Source organism: Juglans microcarpa x Juglans regia, chromosome 8S, assembly GCF_004785595.1.
Source record: "Juglans microcarpa x Juglans regia isolate MS1-56 chromosome 8S, Jm3101_v1.0, whole genome shotgun sequence".
In the NCBI taxonomy this organism is placed as follows: domain Eukaryota; kingdom Viridiplantae; phylum Streptophyta; class Magnoliopsida; order Fagales; family Juglandaceae; genus Juglans; species Juglans microcarpa x Juglans regia.
The window spans coordinates 19852313-19874664 of record NC_054609.1 but is presented as its reverse complement, the minus strand read 5'-3'; the positions used below and the strand labels follow the sequence as shown (position 1 = coordinate 19874664).

General features: G+C 36.0%; 1 protein-coding gene across 1 annotated transcript; it reads right to left on the bottom strand.

Moving 5' to 3' along the window:
* Nucleotides 1–18685: 18685 nt before the first annotated feature.
* On the bottom strand, nucleotides 18686–21719 carry LOC121243948 (VQ motif-containing protein 31). The gene is made up of 2 exons (XM_041142006.1): nucleotides 21486–21719; nucleotides 18686–19498 (listed from the first exon to the last, which is right to left on the bottom strand). The coding sequence occupies exon 2, from the start codon at nucleotides 19446–19448 to the stop codon at nucleotides 18918–18920; it is 531 nt and encodes a 176-aa protein (XP_040997940.1). The 5' UTR covers nucleotides 19449–19498; nucleotides 21486–21719; the 3' UTR covers nucleotides 18686–18917.
* Between the last annotated feature and the right edge of the window lie 633 nt (nucleotides 21720–22352).

Below are 22352 nucleotides of genomic sequence, written 5' to 3'. Positions count from 1 at the left end.
ATTGTAAGAGTAGGCTCTTATTGTCCTTCTCCATAGTATCTGCTTCTCAGAGCGTTGGAAACTTTGTTACTCTGAAATTAAAACCCAATAACTATCCATTGTGGAAAGAGTTGGTTCTCGGCTTAGCCTTCTCTTTCCTGGTTCTTGAAGGCACTAGTGATGGAAAAGAGGAAACCAATCCTAAATATCAAAGATTAAAAAAAAAAAAAAAAAAAACAGATCGATTTCTTTGAGGGTGGATCATTGGCACCATATCTAAAGAAGCGCTTGGACTTGTAATTGTCTTGGAAACCACAGGCTAGATATGTTTTGCTCTTAAGGAGTCTTATACACAAGCCTCTCAAGAACATGAGTTTCAACTCACACAGTAATTGACATACATGTGTAAAGATCATTTCACTAACGTCAATGACTACCTTAGACATTTTAAGAGTGTTTGTGATAGCCTTGCTGCCATTGGTAGTCCCGCAAGTGATAAAACTAAAGTTTTTCTTTTTTTAATAGTCTTGGTGCAAAATATGAACCATTAACTACATCTATGCTAAAGCCCCCTATACCTTCATATGGTGAAATTATTCATTTGTTGTAAAGCTATGAAACTCGTCACCTTGCATGTCCTTGCTCCTAATAGTTATACTACATTCTTTAGTCAAAATAACTCCAAAAACTAGACCACCTATCATCACAAAATTGGTATCCAAGCAATGGACAATTTACTTCCAAAGGCAAAGGCTCGGTCAAACAGATCCACTCGCAACTTTTCTCCCTCAAGACAAAGCTCTCATTCTAGCACAATTAAGGAACAAAACAAATATGTCTATTGCCAAATTTGCAACAAGAAAAGACATGATTTAGATCCACTCGCAACTTTTCTCCCTCAAGACAAAACTCTCATTCTAGCACAATTAAGAAACGAAACAAATATGTCTATTGCCAAATTTGCAACAAGAAAAGACATGATGCTCTTCATTATTGGAATTGATTCAATCATTCCTATGAAGCCAGTGATTTACCTAAGGCTTTGGATGCCATGACTATAGAGAATGGTGTTTTTGTGCAGAATGGACAATGGACACTGGAGATATTACTCATATGACTTATAATGTAGGTATTCTTAGCAATTTACGTCCATATTCAGGTGAGGGTCATGTTCTTGTTAGGATTGAGTATACTCTATCCATGACAAATACTAGTGGTGCATCTTTATAATATGGATCCACTAAACTCTATTTAGACAATGAGTTGCTTGTTCCTGAGTTAGAGCAACACTTGTTGTCTGTTGGACAATTCACATCTACTTATCTAGTTAATTGTAAATTTGAAAATGTTGGTTTTAATATGCTGGACCAAACGAAAAAGAAGATCCTAATGGACGAGAGAAAATAGGATCACGTTTACATCTTGACAACAACCTTTGAAGCACATTTCTCCATTTGATTTAATGCTGCTCCATTTAGCATTTGGCACCAAAGGCTTGGACTCCCACAAGCATCAAATGTCTCTCCGTTACGTGCTCAAGGGTTAATTCAAGTTCCCAATAAAAATAAAGATTTTTCATTGTATGAGAATTTTCAGTTAAGGAAACAAAGTCGTCTACCTTTTTTTACCTCCTCAAATAAGTCATAAGAACTTTATGATAAAATTCAATGTGATTTATAGGGTCCAGCCCCCACCATTTTAGTTGATAAATTCAAATACTATGCATGACTTGTTAATGATTGCGATTGTTTTATATGGCTTATTCCATTGCGAAATAAATCAGACTTTTTTCAACACTTTATTCACTTTGAACAATATGTTGATTGCCAATTTGGGAAGAAAACAAAGGTATTTCAGTCCGATGGCTGGCGTTTTTTAGTAATGATTTTAAACATCACCTTTAGTAGAATTGTATTTTAGATCAACTCTCTCAACAAAATGGAGTAGTTGAGCATAAATATCATTTTATTTAAGGATTAGGGTTGACAATTATGTTTCACAGTGTACTTTCTAAACATTTCTAGATAGATGCTTTTACTCTTGCAGTATTTTTAATTAATAAGATTGTCATCATCGTCTTTAGACTATACTTCGCCATACTTCAATGCTTGCACTACTGCAATATTTTTAATTGGCAAGATTGCCATAATCTTCTTTAGACCATACTTTGCCATACTTCAAGCTCTATGGTCGACTGCCTGATTACTCATCTTTATGGGTCTTTGGCTCTAAATGTTATCTCTATCTACGGGAGACTAAAACAACAAGTTTGACCCCAAGTCTTTACCATATGTATTTTTGGGATATAGTGAGTAATACAAGGGATATCATTGTCTTCATCCAACTATACAGAAATTGTATATCTCCTGGCATGTCATATTTGATGAGTAAGTCTTTCCATACAAGGATCTGACTAATTTGTACACTTCCTCATCATTCTCTGGTGATCTTACAGTATTTCATGAATTGATGTCTTCTCCTAAGCATCCACTTTCCTCTCCCTCTGTTGATCATTCATACTTATCAAATCTTTCACTTTTACAGAATTCCTCAACTCTTATGAAGTTGTTGTCTCTACTTCTACCCCTATTGAAGATGTTGTCCCTATTCCTCCTTTATTGCCTGATTTCTCACCAGCACTTCCTACTATCCAAGATGTATCTCTCTCTCTCTCTCTCTCTCTCTCCCCCTACTGCAAGATAATTCTTTTGGTCCATAGTTAGAAGTTAAACTCTCTACCTCTCAAGATACATTTTAAGACCATCCCTGTGAAGATATAGCTACATTGTCCTCCTTACCTACACTGCTAGATGACTCTATGCAGCAAACAACAAATCTTGGTCCTTCACATTATGGTGACACAGGTAAGAGCTAGAAGTTACAAACCAAATCCACGATATGCCAACTTGCACTACAACATCACTCCAGTTCAGGAACTAAAGACAATTCATTTAGATCTCAAGCATCAAGGGTGGGAACAAGCCATAATTGATGAATTAATTGATTTCCAAGCTAATAATACATGGGATTTGGTGTGTCAAATAGATAAAATGCATTTAATTGGTTGCAAGTGAGTATTCAAGACACAACTTAAAGCTGATGACACTATGAAACAACTAAAGGCCAAACTTGTGGCCAAAGGCTACCACCAAGTTGATGGAGTCGACTTCTCTAAGATATTTTCACCTGTAACCAAACCAGGTACAATTCAAACTATCTTATCACTAGCCTTGGTGCAGCATTGGTCAATTAAACAGTTTGGTGTCAAGAATGCATTTTTACATGGCACTCTATCCGAAACAGTGTTTATGGATCAACCTTCTAGATTCCTAAATATAGCCTTCCCAAATCATGTTTGTAGCTGAACAATGCACTACATGGGCTTAAACAAGCAACAAGGGTCTGGTTTGATTAGTTCCATTCTTTTCTCCTCCACCTTGGCCTCAACTGTTGCTTGGTCGATCCCTCATTATTTATTTATCATCACGATACTAGTTACATTGTCCTTCTCCTCATTTACATCATTCTTATAGGGTCCATTGATACTCTTCAAGATACTTTTGTTGGAGTTTTACATTCTGAGTTCTACATTAAAGACGTAGAACCTCTTCATTTCTTCTTGGATATTGAAGTCATTCCCACAGATTATGGTCATCTTCTTTCCTAAGCTAAATATGCATTAGAGATCCTTGAGTGTTAACATGAAAAATTGTAGTCCTATTGGCACTCTATAATGATTTATAGGATTGTAAATTTGATTTATAGGATACATTATTCACAATGATTATGTGGTAAGATTTGATTTATAGGATTGCAAATTTCTTTTACAAATCAAATAATGTCATATTAATAAGAAAAACTCTATACTCAGTTGTTTTTGCGCACTCCTTGAGCATGAATTGAGCTGGCATGCTAGGGAGAAAAAGAAACGTTGTGTTTTGGCGAAGAGAAAAAGGGTTGCATGGCATTCTGGGTAGGAGAGGAAAAAAGAATGAAAATGTGCTGGAAACAAAAAGGGAAAATGAAACAGTGTGTTCCATCAAAACAAGCCCTCGTAGCAAATGAAACGGTTTCCTTCTCCTGCAGTGAACTCAAAACTTACTGTTTCCTTCTCTTTATCCATTCCACCATCCCTTCTCATTCTCTCCTTCATCTCTTCTATCTCGCTCCTCTTTCCATATCTGAATCCTAATCCTAACCCTAACCCAAGCCAAAGTGCTACATTCATTCATTTCTCATTCTCTCTTTAATCCTAAGCCATTTCTTTATCTTCCCCTTCTTATTCTTCATTGGATTTTTCCTTCACTCTACAAGCCCTAGGTTCACTCTCCCTCTCCTCCATGATTTTTCGTCCAATCTATTTTATTTTTCTTTTCTTCATTCTCACCACCGGTATCTCTCTTTTTCTTTGTGATTTTCGATTGTTAAAATTTAGGTGGATTAAGTTTGCATTGTGGATATGTCTTGTATCTTATTTTTGTTGTTTGTATTTGGGATGCAATGTGTAACGTCATAATAAAAACTAGGTTTCTAATTTTTAATTTTTAGATGATTTTTTTATTTATCAAAATTTGCTTGTTTGAATACAAGGATAGTAACGTGATTAAAAATGAAAGGGAAATGGGCTAAAACCATATCACTGGATTTTGCTGTTATTTCCTAAAACTTTATTTTTTAATGATTCTTTTTCATTCTTAGGAGACAAGTAGTGGTGTTATTCTTAACAATGACAGTTATCTTAGAGATAGAAACATAGTGTGATACTTTTGTGTTGTCTAGTTTTGTGAAGAAACAAGTTACTCAAGAAAAAAGAGAAATGAGTTGGCTGTATCTTTAGGTCCAAAGAAGGACTGTATTTGAGAGAGAGAGAGAGAGAGAGAGAGAGAGAGAGAGAGAGAGAGGCAAGAATCTAGGGGATGAGAATGATCTTCATTAATAGTATTGAACTATGAATGATCTTACTTTCTCTCAACTACAGTGGTGCTGGAGCTCACTTATTTAAATCTAGGACAATATACATAAATCGTTCCATCATTCTGACTCCCGAGATATGATGTTCACTTCCCAAGATATATTATAGGCTTCATTTAATGGATTTTGGTAAAGGATAAATTGAGAGGTTGTAATCTTTAATTATTCTTTTGTGCTGCTGATAGTAGACAATGTTCAAATGTCTTTTATAATTTTTTTCAGACAATTTTGACAATATAGTATTATCTTTTGCAGTATGTAATTCTATTTAAACTAAATGATATGTATGTCTTATATATAAAAAAGAGTTTAAGTAACATGGAAACTGTATGTAAAAGGGATATTACTTGAAAGAGAGAAAATACTTGAAGTGTTGTATGGATTTAGTGATAAATGATATGTTAATCTACAGTGTGAACAATCCTCTGAAATGTCTGAGCTTGTATGAAAACTTCACTTGACCTGTTTGAGCTTGTATGTATGCATTGTGCGAATCTAAATTAAAATATTGTGTATGTATGTATGGACTTATAAAATACTTGAAATAAAATTTTTTTTATTGAAATAAAATACTTGGTGACATTGTTACTTTTTCCTGGCCACACACTCAATGTCATTAGAATGGTTGTTGTAATTCCTTGTGATAGATTTAGAATGTCATTGTTAGTTTCTTCATTTTCAATTGTTAATCATACTCCGAGGAATGACCCAGTGTGCATCTGCGGTGTAACACCCGGACCCAGAATTTGTATGGTTGGACTATAGATTTATTTATTTATTTATTTGAGCTTGATATTTAGGTTTTTTTTTTTAGGGGTTTTATGTTATGGATCGAGTATTGTTTTATTTTTTTATTTATTTTTGAGCTTTTGACCGTTTGTTTAAACCTTGGAAAAAGCCTATCAGTTTATGAGCAGTTCCTCACATGTACGACTCTAAGACTCCCATGCATGTACGCTTCTCATCTCCTTAGCTTTAGGGTTTTGTATTTTTTTTTTTTTTTTTTGTGTTTCCAATCACCCATGTATTCACACGTTAACTTCAGTTCACGCACATTTCATTTCTATTTTCACGACAACCGTCCCTATGTATAGATAGAACTCGTACGTGGAAGACAGAAGTGATCTCTAACCTAGACTAGAGTGCCGCTACACCATCCAGAACTCAAGCCGCCTCCCCATACAGAATCGACGCAACTCGTGCATGCACTGCATCGCCACGGATCGCAGCTCCACCTCGCCGTGCGCCACCTCCACTTATCCATCACTGGAGCTCCAGCTCCTCCGCCGTACACCACTACACCACCACCAAAGTGCCGAGAACAACCACCTGCATAGTGAACTGAAACTCCTCTGTTTTTGGTCTGAAAAATAGAGCAAGCTACTTCCACGCTGACAGCCTCGTCTCCTCCTCACCTCCATCACACGGGCCCTTGTTTGTGCTCCTCAGAATATTTTTCAAACGTTGCCAATGACGGAAGTCGCCACCATCGTCCCGACTGCTCACCGTAAGTCATAAGCTGTAAGCCGTTGTCTCTTCTTCTCTCACATTATCTCTTTCTCTCTCTCATCATTTTCTCTCTCACCCAGTGCCCTACCGCCGCACCCACCACCGCTGACCTCAGCCAGCTCCCTATGCTGCCGCACGTTCTGTTAGGGGCCCCGGTCTTGTCGCTAAACACTAAGTCCACGAACTTGCCTTGGTGAGGATGATGACTGAGTGACCTTGCCATCTTACTTGGTCTTTGAACAATAATGGCAATGAAGGGTTCTTAGGTTGATGAAGGTTTAGTGTTTGAGTGATGGAATGAGTGTTCTAAATGATAATTATGAGTGTTTGATGCAATGTGGACGGCTTGAAGGTTGCCCTTGATGTTGGGGCCTCTTGTATGATAATTAGGGTTTGAATGGAGTAGTGTAGTTAAGGTTTTGTGCGGTGGCTAAGGAAGATTTCGATATTGGAAGAGATGGACTAAGGTTGGAGTCTAGGATGAGTTGCTAGAGTTTGAGTGTGGATGAATGGGACTACGGTTTGGTGTCTAGGGTTGGCCGACTTTGAGTTTGGTTCACCCTTAATGTTATGGTGGTTCAGTTTTGGAAGATGATCTTGGTTAATTAGATAGATTGAAAGAAGTTGAGAGATTTAATGGATTGGATTATGGAGATGAGATGGAGTTTGAATAAGTCTACGATTGTTCCTTAAGAATTTGAATTTGGCAAGAGTGGTTTCTTGAGTTTAGGGATTTGAATTGGAATTTGAATTTGAATGTGAGGAAGTCAAGACTCTTAAAAGGAATGAGTTTCCTTATAGGCCTTGAGGTGGGCGGCTAAGGTTTGATGGAGGGAAGGCTTATGATAGCCGAATATGGTAAGGGAATGGAAAGATGAGGGCAATTAGGGTTCCTAAATTATAGGAACACTAATGTGGGAAGTGAAGTGGGCGGCTATGGCAATTCCAATAAGGCAAGTGATTGCCGAATTTGAATGTGACTAATAAGGAAAGTGGGTTACGGCTAGGGCAAAGTGTATGGAGCAAATGATTTATGGAAAATGGACAAACACTTGGGTTTGTAGAAAATTAGGTTTGGATGGATTGGAAGAGCAACAATGAAAAGAACACGAAGAACTCAATGAAGAACACCCAAGAACAAAAGTAATAATACTTAAGAACTTGAATGAACCAAATGATAATAATTCAACAATTGATCCATGGATTTCTTCTTGAATAAACCTTATATATTGAATAAAAATAGAATCACACCTATCCACGGATTTCAAGGTGATGATGAAACAATAATCAAAAGATAGATAGATGGAACAACACCTATTCAAAGAATTGCAAGGTGATGATCCTCTCCTTGGGGTTCAAGAATGTCACCCAAGTAGCCCAAGTGCAAAAGCACCGAAGTGTTCACAAGAACAAGCCTAAACGGTCCACAATGGAAAAAAGTGTCAAATGATCAAAAGTCCTTAACTCAATGCCTAAGGTCCTATTTATAAAGATTACAAAGTGGAAACTTCCAATAGGTCCTTTGGAATATTATTAAATAAAATAAATAATAAATAAATAAAAATGATAAAATGATAAGGTCTTGCATGACCAATGTTTTGGCCCCTGGTGGCCTAGGCTGGCCCATGGCATGGGCTATGGGCATGGTTGGCACTGCTGACAGGCATGTGGCTGACATGGCTAGTGGCTTGGCCATGGGCCATAAAACATGGGGTCCTACCACGTTCCCTCCCCTCACGGTGAGCCTCTGTTGTGCAAACCTTACTTCACGTACTATGATCATGTTTTCTATTTCTAATAACAAAGCTTACCGTATAGTTGGTCAAGCACATATTAATTGAGATGAAGGCCTTGTTGTAGTAGTGTGTTTTAAACTTTTAAATATGTATTAGTGGACTCTATTGTAATTATGTTTATATAAATCTTTTAAGCAATTTAAATTGTTATTAAGCAAAGATTTTTTTTTCAAGAGTAAACGATAATGATGTAATTTTATTTTTAAACATTTTAGATATGATCTAGTTTATTAAATAAAAGTTGTTATTTAATTTAAAATATTTTGGTATATGATCTAGTATTAAATTTTGTAGTTTGATTACACTTGTAAATAGGTTAGACTTTTAAATGTTTTAGTCAAAGTTATTAAATCAACATTGATGATTTTAGAAAGTGATGATTTATAATTTTAAGTTTTGAGGAATTAAATAGGTTATTTTAGAAGCTTAGGCTTAAATATCGAAATACGTGATTAATTGAAAATTTATGAGAATTACGTGATTATTTTATAGGTGACGATTAATTATTGTTCGACATTTTGAGGAAAATTTTGAAAAAAATTAAGAAGTCCAGGTAAGCGGGGTTTATATGCTAGACTTTGCATAAAATAAAAATGAACTAGGGTTGATTTATGAAAATATGCATTATGTGTTTGAAAAGAAATGTGAAAATAATTTCAGTTATTTGTTCATCAGTACTCATTGAACTCTGATGAAAGAGAAATCATTTTTGTCATGACCGGTGTAGACATGAGCTTATTTTTGACATTTTATTTATGACCTTTGCAAAAAGAGCGAATATGAAAATTTATGCATAATTATGTAAATATGCTTTGGATCTGTTTTGATTATGAAGATGATATGATTTTGTTCAGTACTCTGTTTGGATAAGATGTGATTTCTGAAAACCTTTGGCATGACTATTTGATTTTGAATTTGATTATGTTTCTACTCTGTTCAGTTACGGCTCTGCCACGAGTTATAATAGTGGATACGGCCCAATCATGGGTAAAAATAGTGGATACGGCCCAACCACGGGTTACAATAGTGGATACGGCCCAACCACGAGTCATAATAGTGGATACGACCCTGCCACGGGTTATAGTAGTGGTCTCTGTTTTGAGTGCACACCTTGGTGACAGAGTGATTTATGTTCTGCTTGGCTATCCGCAGATGTACAACCCTACCACGGGGGTTATACATGGCTTCTGTTCTGATATGATGTTCTAATGATGATGATGATCATTTATGCTATGCCAAAGGATATTTTTGAATGAAATTATTTCTAAATCTTCGCTGTGATATTTTGATAACATGTTATGCTTCCGTACTCTTAAAATGAAAATGTTTTGTTCTGCATTCTGATCTCTGTAAATGCTCATGTTTACATACTAGTATATGTCATCTGATTACTGAGTTGTTGATAACTCACCCCTTACCTCCATATATTTTTTAGATAATTTTGATGGTTCAGCTGAGGGTACAAGTACTTATTTAAGAGTCGTAATTAGTAAATTGATTTATTTTTGGTTATTTTACATTTGATGAATTAAGGATATTTTTGAGTCTTTGGAGAGTTTTTAATTTATGTTATCGAGAATTTCTTTGTTGTCCCTATGAAGGAACATAAATTTTTGGGTTGAGTAAATGAATTAATATTTTATTGAGTTTTCTGAATTTTATAGTTGTGTTATTTAAGTTGATATTAAGTATTAAGAACTAACTTTCTGGACCTTCGGGATCGGGGCGTTACGTGCGGTCATAAAGCTCCACTTAGAACATCAAATAAGCTAATAAACCTGGGACGGTCATTCTTTGGTGTCCAAAGTACAATACAGATATAGAAACCATCTTCATTACTTTGACGTTTCATGGGTTTGTACAAAATTTTATTATCTAACATACCCGTCGTTTGTTTGTGTATAATTAGGGATTATCATACTGCAACTATTTCAAATGAGCAGATACTAGTGAAGACAGAGAGAAAGAACTTGTAAATATAGAATTGAATTATTAAAGAAGGATGAAGAACTTCCAAAAAGAGAGGAAGAAATTGTGAAGGAGTCGGGAGTCCACAACGACTAAGTCGATATTCAAAGTGAAGCCCCACTTTACCATATTAATTTCATTGTGCTTGATATGATCAAAGTGAAGCCCCACTTAATGTGAATTTTGTACATCGTATGTTAGGGACTATTTGGAATGTTGTTGTGTATTTTGAAACCTGTCGTTAAATGTCATGTTAGCCTTGAGAATACTCATCTATGTTAACGCATTCTGAGATATTTACTTCTCTTAGTATATGAAGCATAACGACATAGTCGTATGATGATGAATGAAGAGAATTCCAGTAAAAAAATGTGATAGTTAACATTGAAATTCGAATATTGGTATGTATTACGTTCTTAAGTCAACCCTTCAAATTTTGTATGTAAAAAATTGAGAGCGACCATTTTTTTTTTATATAGTTTCTTAATTAACTAAGATTAAAGGATCGATAACTTCAATTTTTGAATAGGAAGTAGGATGATTCAAAATTTAAAATTCAAATATATTAAGATTAAAGGATCAAGCCTGATGCTTGACCAAAAAAAAAAACTAATCAACATGATTCTTTGCTTGTTATTTTCTATTCAGGGAAGATGATGTTGAGAAGCATGTTCTCCACAGTGATAGAGTATTGCATATGACAGAAGAAAAGAACAACAAAAATGAAAATTCTTGACCCATAGGGGCAAAACTTCGAATCTGGATGATGATTTTTGTGCCCTCATGCGTGATTGCAGTATCAGTGGACCCTTTGTTCTTTTACATATATCATAGCTATTTGTTTGCGATCGGTCACCAACTTGATTTATATGGTGAATATCATTTTACAGTTTGTCTGTCCATACATAGATGAGGGCACTTGTAAAGTTGAAAGAATTAAGGTTGTTACAAATGCTTGGCTAATAGCAAAGAGGTACATGTTCTTGTAGTACTTCCGAATTGACATTCTCACTATTCTTCCCTTCCCACAGGTAAGGAGATATTAATTTTTAGCTTCTGATTAAAAAGCAAGCAAGCATTAGAAAGCAAGGAGGCATGTCACCTTGGTTTCTTTTAAGTGTCTAATAGTTTAAAATAATATATTTTGCTTCCCGATAGAACTTTACCCGCATATATTTTGTTGCCTTAAACTACAGGGTTAAGTATTACTCTTATCAAAAAGCCCAACTACAGCTCCTCACTGTGATCTACTTTGATATCCATCAGCATTCCAGAATCAAATAAAAGAACTAGTAATTTCACCAGCACTTGATATAAACGAACAATTTCAAACATTTTAAATTCTAATATTAACATGTATGGTCTTAGAAAACCTTTAGTCCAAATAACTTTTTTCAGGAGACATACCAATGAGAAGAATGAGATGGCCAATTGAACCAAGCACAAGCTCAATATCCTTAGAATGAAAAACCAAAATCCCCAACTACAAGTCCATACAACTTTGGTTGTGTCCTATCCCTATTATCTAGTTATGTTCCATCCACTCGAAGTTGCATCTATGAACATAATATAATGAATATAATAGTTAAAAATGTTGTTTAAGATCATGCCAACACCAACATGAACATTAGAGAGCAAAAAAAGTTAAACATGATTAAGTAAACTTTTTTGAATCTCAATCACTGGTTGGCCGAATTGGATTCCACTAGAGTCCAAAACTTCGATGGTGTTTCCACACTACTAATAAAAAAAGTGAGATCAAAATAACTCGTATCACAACAAGTCCGAATCATATAATTTGATTGCAAATAAAAATAGAATATTATTTAAATAGTAAGAGGTAATAAACCTAAATGAGAACACTCTCTTGTGTCTTAATCACTGTTTGGAAATAAATTTTTACACGTGTCAAGAACTTAGGTATCTCCTCCACGCTACTAAGAATCAATAAACAAAACCAGATTACGTATAACAAACAATTGCATAAGATAAAGGTCAAACAGTGACTTAAAAAATTTGTGTACATATAATGAACAATTACCTGTCTATCTTTTTCCTTCTGAGTATCCTTCTTCGTCATGGGTTTGCACACTCTTTCCATCATAGATACTCTCTTTAGGGATCACGGTTTGCCCTTGCCTTTCACAACAAAGAGATTGTGTACTTTCTATGAACTTGCAGTTGTAATTGTACCTACAACTATAACTACAACGTTGGTGGAAAAGCTTGTTGGTGCGATAGACCTCGTTCATTACACATAATTTATCAATCATGTCCTCAGCATGCTTATCACATGATGTTGCATTTGTTGTGACGTCATAACATATTTTCAATATACGTGAATATTTGTTCACTTCTGGCCTCTTATCGGCAACGTCATAACTACTTCGAATAAGAGTGCATATCCTTTTTATGTCATTCCTCTATCGATCCAATATGTACTTCTCTAACAGCAAAAAGACTCGTTTAGCCTTAAAAATGGCTAATACATGTTTATAGAATATCCCTATCTTCTCAAACAATCTGCATGAACACTTCGCTTAGCACCCAGTCTCATTAAAGTACATAGAATGGATAACCTCCTTAATGAGATCATTAACACAGACTTCGTCTTCTACATGGTACGTTGTAATTACATCATCCTTTTGGTGTAGAGCTAGAAGACAACCAAGCATCCTCATTACTTTTTCTTAAACTTCTCTAAATTGAGTTCGTATACAACTCTTGAAATATCTTTTCAAGGGAGAAGTAGAGATAACCAGAATTGTGACGTTGAATGAGTGGGACTTCGCCCCATTTTCATTCTCAACCTTCTTTCTCAACGCATTGTCGAACTGATCAAAAAACTCTTTTAAGTTTGTTCTAGCATGAACATATCCGTCGAAGAAAGCATTCATGCTCTTGGTTCGTTAGATTGTACTCATTCTAGCCAAGAAGAAATCTTTCAGGAATCCGATGCTCAATACGTATGCTCAGTGTAGAAACTTTACAACCAGACATTCTCCTACAAGTTGTACGTCATAATTAACATGTCCTAACATTTCTCAAACTCTTCAATGGTTTGAATGTCATACACATACTTTAGCAACTAATTTTTCAATCCGATTTTGTATGCACCATGGGAACCAAGCTTCTCAAATACCTTTTTCAGTATGTGTCACAAGCAAAATCTATGTCGACTATTTAGAAAGATGGTAGCAATCGTATTTTTCATTGCTATATCTTTATCTATGATAATAGCATTCGTATCCTTACCATCCATACAATTTAAGCAAGTCTCAAACAATCATGAAAATGTTTCTATATCCTTGGTAGAAATCAAACATGTCCTAAAAAGATTGACTGACCATGGAGGTTTACAACCACAAACAGTATGGGCATCTCATACTTATTCATCAAATATGTCATGTCAAATGTTACGACATCACCAAAATATTTGTAGGCTACCCTAATCCGTGCATCCGCCCAGAAAACATTCCTCAACCTGAAGTCATCATCCAAAATACTCACAAAAGGCTCCATCACTGCTTTTCCCAAGTCTTTTTCTAAGAATGACAAGTTCTCGAACACACCCACTTCGTGCACAAGAGAGGTGAAACTCTTATTCATTCGGATGTTAGCCTGATCATTTGTATCTAACGCTCTCTTTACGGACTCGCTCACTTCTCTATTGCAGTGAAAGAACCTTGATTATTGTAGACTTAGGTCATGATTGTATGTATTGTGAATCGTCAATACTTTCAACATCCCATCAATCAACATATTATTTATCTTTGTCTTATAATCTGTCTTTGATGTCGGATGTGGCCTTGCAACATTTGACATCCGATTATGTGCCTTCCCACCTTGAGCACAACCCAGCGTGACATATCTGAGACTCCTATCCTAATCCCTCTTACTCCTTTGCGTCATTATCCCGAAACCGCATTGTTTCATCTCTTATAAGAAGAAACTAATTTTTCTTAGGATTTAAACAACGTCCCCTAACTTGGGCTCCTTATGTTATCACCCCCTCAATATGCTTTGTATTTTGTGTCCTGGACTCATCGTCATCTTTGGATTTACGCACATAAGGTGTAGACAAAGTTTCAGCCTTCTTGGAGTCCAGTGTGGCCTCCTGAATTTCTTCCACATGGGCTTGAGCTTGAGGAATTTAAATCAATCGGAGGGCTAATTGAAGAGTGAAATGGGGACATAAGATTTTCCTACAGTTACAACAATAAAAATTCATGTTTAGATCAATATAAGCATGGTGAAAAATAAGCATACTACTTGAAGAAAGAACTCATCACCTGACTAGTCCATGGAAATGAGTTGGCACAAGGACAAAGAACAAATGGTGGTAAATATGCATGTGGCATTGGTGCATAGCAACCACACATATAGTTTGAGAAGTCTGAATAAAATGGTCTTGATATCACCTAACATATAAACCAATAATGATAATGAACCAAAGATATAGTAATAAATATAGACATTAATAGAACAGTTAAATGAACTTGAATCAATATTCTAACTACCCGTGTTGCTAGATTGGTTGATGGATTTGTGGTAGGAGGTATTAAGAAATGTTGATAAAATGCTCTTGGTATCACCTAAAATATAAATTAGTCATGATAATGAACCAAAACTGAATTTCAAATAATATTTCGAATACCTGCGTTGACAGATTTGGTGATGGATTTGTGATATGAGGTGTTGTAGGAGATGTATTTCCCTTTCCCTATCTAGAGAATATTTTTCAATATTTTAGAACAATAAAAATCATCTTATAAGAGAAAATTTCAAAAAAAAAAAAAAAGATCAACACATTTTAAACCAATTTGAGCAAATAATATTTGCCAACATAAAAATTCTCTCCTTCGCATTTTCTATATCCAACAGATTTTAATGAAGCTGTTGCATTTATAAAAACACCTACCAATCTATCATTTGGATTTCATGTGCCTTCCAATCTTTTAAAGTAAGAACATATATATCAAATAGATGTACCATAGGATCAAAACAAGGAAATTGAGTGCGTTCTATACAATTTCCCTTCCCCTCCCCTTTTTTTGATAGAGTAGGCAATAACAATTTTAGTTCATTATATACATTTGGAAGTATAGAGAGAGAATTTGTGTTCTTTTCAATTTTGACATTCCCCTGTGTTTTTCCATATAACAAGCAACATGATATATTGATAATTGATAGGACAATTCAGATTATTCTATATCAGAAATAGTACAAATTTTACATGTCAATGCACACAATCACGGATCTTTACAATGCAACATGAAATTAACCTTGTCATTTTTAGCTATATGAGACAGCAACTAGCTAGTGCTACTCCGATTCATGGACAAAATAAAACCCTTTTGTCATTCTATATTTTACGTGCTTCTTGGATTGTTCTTGCCTTCTTGATAACCTAACTCCAATAAAAAAGTTGTCACAGCTACGTTTTTCCACATCCCACTAATTTTTGGGGTAGCCTAGTTGTAGTAAAAGCCATTTAAACTAATGCTTAATTACTTTCAATTTTTTCTTAACTTTGTCACAAGAACCAACATATATATATATATAGTAGTTTTATTAGATGGTGTACATGGCTATATGCTCAAAACCACCTAGAATTTATGAAAATCAAAGATACAAAAACATTCATTGTTTGCTCGCTTGGCTTTAGTGGAACTATATCGGTAGTCCATACTAAATTTCCTCAAATTCTACTTAAAAAATAGAAATTCGAGAATTTGATATTAATGATTTTAATTTCTCAAAAAAAAAAAATGATGGATTATGATGGATTTGTAGAACTCGAGTACTTTGTATGGAGGTTGGGAACCCTTGAAAATTCCCGTAGCAATACACTGGTGATATTCTCTCTACCTTTTATCAAACATCTTGCATGCACTCTGAGTCCCCATTGCAGCAGCTCTTCTGCGTTTACACCATCCCTTTTCCTTGATACAAACAACCAACCAACAAGGTTCATTACACAATTAAAGGAGTTGCCACCGCCATGGAGATCTCTGAAGTCTGGAAGGAGTCCCAATGCGCGAGGAGTCCCAAAGCGTGGAGAGAAGCCATGGAAGATGTTGGAGTATGTGTGAATGAGACAACTGGTGGTTTGTGCTAGTGGTTCCGTCCTTGTTTTCCTTAATGCAGAGAGTGAAGACTCGTACCAGAGCTCATGGGTAGGGGAAATGGAAGGCTTGGCATCGGTTGGACTTGGACTACGTAAGTGGTATTCTTCTATCGTGGGAGGGAGTGATAATAGCTGGAGGGGAAATATACCACGGACCTTTCTGACATTTCACAACAATTTGAGTAAATGACCGAAAGCTCCCCATTCGTCCTCACGCTGGCCCCCCACCGGGACTGTACCTAGCAATGCTCAATCAAAAATAACTTGTTAATTTGGTGATCTTTAGAGGATTTTAATTAAAACTTGTATAGTGGTGTCCAATTCTATTAAATATTTGTACTTGTGATTTTTTGTTTTAACAGACATGAACTACTATAATCTGGGACCTTTATGTCTCGGGTGGGGAAGTGAACTACTATAAGGAATTTGAACCAACTCATGGGATCGTATAAGGGTGCAGTTCTTAACTCTTTCAAGAACAAAGAACCTGATGACAGAGTTCACGTGGGTGGCGGAGGAGTGCAGCCGACCTTCAAGATCTGAGAGAGAGAGACGTGGGTCGCGGAGGAGAGTAACCAATCTGCAGGTGGAGGAACGAGAGAGCACCACCCTTAAACGGCGAAAACGGCGAAAAAAAAGGTGCAATTATTGCACCGCTTGTGAAGAACTACTGAATCCTGGATTTGTTGCTTGGCATTGAAGGGATCATTATATATTCAGTTGGCTGAATGCTACAAGAAGATGATCCCGAGGTTATAGAATTAGTATTCAATAGTCTGTTTTTTAGATTAAAGGTTGAATCTTTAACAATTGGAGCAGGACCAGGCTTAAAAAAAACTATTTACAACTTGCAGCTGTTGGGAAGCCCGATGATGAGGAAGATCATGTTTCCGTCATACTCAGTGGTCTAGCACTTGCGTACAACTCATTTGTTGCTTGTTACACTGGCCTCGTATGATTCCAAGTTCCAACTTCTCCTTTGCTGATCTTCAAGCTGGGCGACTCAGCTTTAAAGTTTTGCTGAATAACGAAAGTTAATCCTCTGGAGTTCACACAGACGCAGACAGTCCCCATGCTCTGTTTACCAACAATCCCCACTGATATTGAAGATCATTCCAGTTCACAGTTAAAGCTCTCTGTTGAAGTTCAAAGTTTATATCCTGAATCATAGCACTCAACTTGTCTTATCCCATATGTTTTTATATTTAAAATTCAATCTCGTATCTGAATTTTCTCTCTGTACAGATTGAATACTCTCAGTAGTTATTTACTTGTGTACTCGAGTGTACAGTTTTAATGGGATGTCCGAAAAGATCTCACTCTTGGAATCTAGTGGTTCGTGTTGATGCAGGGAAAGATTGTTGTTAATGCCTTAAAAATAGCGCAACAGACCGGAAGGGAATAAAGAGTTATTCCTGATTTGCTATGACAATCTAGACCTCGATCAGTATTGTGTGAAGTCCTTGACAGTGGTTTGTTATGTCTGTACGGTGTCCATGTGTATATCCAAAATAATGAGCAGTAAATAAATGCAGAGAAGATAAATAAAAGAAAACACAGATTTACGTAGTTTGACACTGGGCCTACGTTCACGAGAGTTTGGAGAGGGAGAGTCCACTATAATATGCTTGTTTTACTGTCTCTCATAGTCTCTCATTCTCGTTACACAATGGAGATTAGAATTCTATATTCTGATGGAACACTCATCGTTGGAGTCCCTCTCGTGAGGTTCAAGAAGCTAAAGGAGAAGTCGAAACCCCCCAAAAGTCGCCTGGCAAAAGCCCTTTTATCTTCTGCCCCCTCCTTCCTTTATGTCTTATCTCCTCTCCTTTATGTCACATTTTTCATTTTCCTCTTGATAATCTGTCATCTCTCAACCTTTTGTTCCCTCCTCCCTTCTCATTTTCTTCCCCTGATGAGACCTTTCACTTTGAGCTAGGCCTATAAAACCACTTTGGTCCCGATAGATTTTATCCCATGCAATGCTAATTAATTGATTAATTATGAGCTTCCTTCCTGTATGTGATTAATGGCCTCCGTCCACCTGCTGAGTCGCTTACCGGTGAGACGGATTGGATATGCTGTTAGAGCTAGTTTCGAGTATGCTCGATTAAAAACGTTACGAAAAGTAATGGATAACAGATTATGCTTCTATCTATAGCAATTCAACGTTAATAGCAATAAATCTAAAGCCTAACAAAGAGGGTCCATTCCTATCCGCATAAATATATATATTTATGTATATATATATATTTATGTATATTTGGCAATTAACTCATTTGTTAGTTCCAACAACATATATCCCAAAGCTTTTCTGTTCTTCTTTCTCAAGATTAAATTTAGGTCCTCTTTCTCAGTGAAAAACTGAATTTACTTGAAGCAGACAAAAACTCAAGCAAGAGTTCAATATAATTAGTTTCGACAGGACAATATATAAATTGAACATAACAGGAGATTAGAAACTTATTAAGCTTTCCCCAAGTTCTCTCTATATGGTGACGTGGTGTACTGTAGTTTGGAATAGGCAAGAACAAGTTATAACAGGAGCACTTGCATTCTCAGAATCATGATGATTTTTCACTTGTTTTCGGAGATGTTAGAGGGAACAAGGTTAGCAACTCTGGCTCAGTGTACCCTGGCCTGGACCGGGGTGATGGATGCAAATAAAATCGCCTCTCTTTGATGGCTTTCTCTTCTTCTTGGCTATTCAAATCAGCGATGCTTGAATCTACCCTCTTTTCCTCTTCCTCAATGGAGAGCTTTGAGAAAATTGTAGAAGGGGTCACAGGGCTTGGGAGTAAACTAGAGTTACCTGTTTTGGTGGGTGAGGCGCTTGGGTTGTGGTCGGATGATGAACCGGGTTTAAATTGGAAAGGGGGTTTAACTATCTCAAGCTTGGGCCTAGAGTATTGCCTTCTCTCATGGAGTTTGGCCGTTGGCCTCTTTGCACCCACAACCTTCATTGTTGCTCCTTCTGGTGTTGCATTACTTTCTGATGGGCCTGTTAAGCGTTGTACGACTTCTCGGAAAGTATTTGAGTCTGTTTGTACAAATGTGGTCAAGGGTTTACAACCCTGGTTCCCTGGCTTCTCCATGGCTGCTTATTTCATTTGACAGGCTTTCCACCACTCGTTCAGGGTCTTATCTGCAAGAGAGATCCATTTGTTAACTGGTTGGTTTTCTCGTTCAGAGAGCATCCTTCTAGATATATAGGAGTCTGACGTCTTAAGGTGATTGCTACGACAACATGGTGCAAATATTTATATACTATTAATTATAATAATACTAAATCTAATATTTCTTTCTGTTTGCTAATGATTTTGACTTGCCTAACCCAGTCCGGTCAAGAGCAGTTATAAAAAGGCTTAAATATTTAAGCTCTTTAACATTATATAACAGAGGAGCTGACTAGAATTCATTCAACATGTGCAACGTCAGTTGGCATTGTTGTTCCGATGCTAGCGTCTAATTTTTACAGGCACTGCGTGGAAAATTCCACTGGTGGGTGCAGATCGTTGATGGTAGCCATCTTTTTTACCTAACCTGTGTTTTTTTAATGATAAAAGTATTTCACTAATCTAAATAGAGAAATACAAAATGAGGGGATTAATTTGAGCTCGACAAAACCTACTACAAAACATGCAGTACAGAAACTTAAATAAAAAGCAGACATTGAAGTAAGAAGATCTAGTTTGGTCATGTTTTCTCTAGCGAATCAAGAAATGGACTGTTGTAGAAGGCGGTTCTTTATGTATCCCATCAAAGGGCAATGATGTACCGGACTTAACTATTTTGAAGCATCCAGTAGAGTTTTTCACTATCTCATGATCTTTCATATCTTAGGAATTAAAGAATAGCAAGAACTAATATTTACTTCTAACAGATACGAGGATAGATGATGTCCCTTGAAAAGGAAGCAAACCTGTTGATGTATTACTTTTATAAACCTGTTATAGGTAAAATCCTAATACCTTTTAAACCGGGAATCCTATGATCTTTAAAAATATATTTCCTTCTGATTTTTTGGACGCTCCGAGCTGTTATATTTATTATTGACTGTGATATTAAATATGTGACCATATTAAATGTAGAGTTACATTTATTTTTTCAGATTATTGTATCCGCATAATTTTTCTTCAACACGAGTAGTATCTCTCTCTCAGCACTAAGAATCGGTAGATGGATTAATAGGGACCGTGGCACATTCTGAATCTTGGCCGAGACAAACTTCACACTTTCGCCTGTTTTTTTTTTAACTATCTATTTATATATTACTTTTACAAACTTTAGACTCACCGAGAACTTTCTCTTATCCTAGTTGGGCACCATTTGCCTATTCGAAAAAAAGAAAAAGTACTTGAGCCATATCTACCAAGCGTCACCACATTTGTATGTGCAAAATCCTACAAACTCTGAAGCCTTGTTGTCATGATCAAAGATAAATAATAGTAAAGATATATGGAACAACAATAAAGAAAGGGAAAAAGAATCTGTAATGAGCTTCTGTTTGATACGAAAGGTAAGTAGGATTAATTAATCCTAACTTAATAATTCAACTGCCTTGTTGATTTACATCTAACTTAGAAATCATCACACTCAATGGCCTTCAACTTCTGCATGATAGGCCCTAATGTGCTAGCGACTCGCTGTACGTCCTACTTGAGACCAACGATGAAAACATTAAGTAATTGATAATGACGGGCTCTAGTTCAATTAAAGATTTTCTATTCTAGTACGAAAAAGATAAGAGAGCGGATCTTGAGTTCAAGATGCATCTCGTGCGTTTGTAAGTTGTCAATATTAATAAAGATAATAAAAGAAAATGTAAGGTTATTATTCAAGTTTTGTTTGAAAAGACAGAACAAACTTACCTCTAGAAAAGTATACATATCTTTAAGAAAAATGCTAAATGTACTTGAAAACTTACAAAAAACTTACTTCACACGCATAACTGTAACTAAATGTACAATTACAAAGACGCAGAGAAAAAGTAGTGAAAATTTTAGATTCATTTGGCGTTTATCTTGTGAGTTTTTTCCAATGCAACTGCAAAAAATCTCCATATAAAACCATTCAAGTTTATCTAAAATGAAGGAAACAAAGAGTAGACGAACAAAGTTTCAAACAATTACCTCAAAGGTGCTCGGTTGATTAGGCGGCCATGCACAAACTTCGCCCTCAAAACCTGTGTTGATTATGTAGCTTTGCCACAAGTCAGAAATTCTTGTGGCGTTCACATGTAAATGAAGCTAATTAAGAGAAAGAACGATTGGCAAGCAATAAATTGAAACAATAAGTGAGAGAAGACTTTGAGAAAGAGATGGGAGGGAGGGAGGGAGAGAGAGAGAGAGCGCTAACAGAAGTAAAACGAAGCTAAAGATTTTCTGGCTGACACTGAACTGCCAGTTAAGACAAAAAAAGCTACCTCAAAAGCCGTTCATGAAGCCGTTGGCTTTGCCACATAACCTGTTTGTTATAATGGGTAAAGATGCATACCACATTCTTTCTTAACAACTGCTAGGAATGCCCTTGCTTTGTTAAGAATTAAGATTCTGGCAAAAAAAAGTACATCACTTTCAGGAAAGTGGACAACTACTCAACCAATACCCCTTTTGGAAAATACTATTATTGACAGCATAGGACTCAGTCTAGCTTACGGTTTGAGTCCTCGTGCTAAAATTGGAAAAATACTCGTAGAAAAAAACAATCGTGTCCCTGCAATTTCTCTTTCTTGTTCTGCCAAGATTTCCTGTGTTTCTGTCAAGATTTTCTTTTACCCCCTAGTGCGCAAACTCAGCCCAACTCCCAAACTCTGGGCTGGGGTTGGAAGTTGGAAAAAAACCGGTAATTGTGGGTTAGATAAGTTGGAAAGGACTTCTTTACTCCAATAAATATAGGAATCGATGGGCTTACATAAAATCAAATTATCTCTTATTATTTTATATAATTATTATAATTTTTTTAAATTTCTACATAAGATATAATAAATAATTTAATTT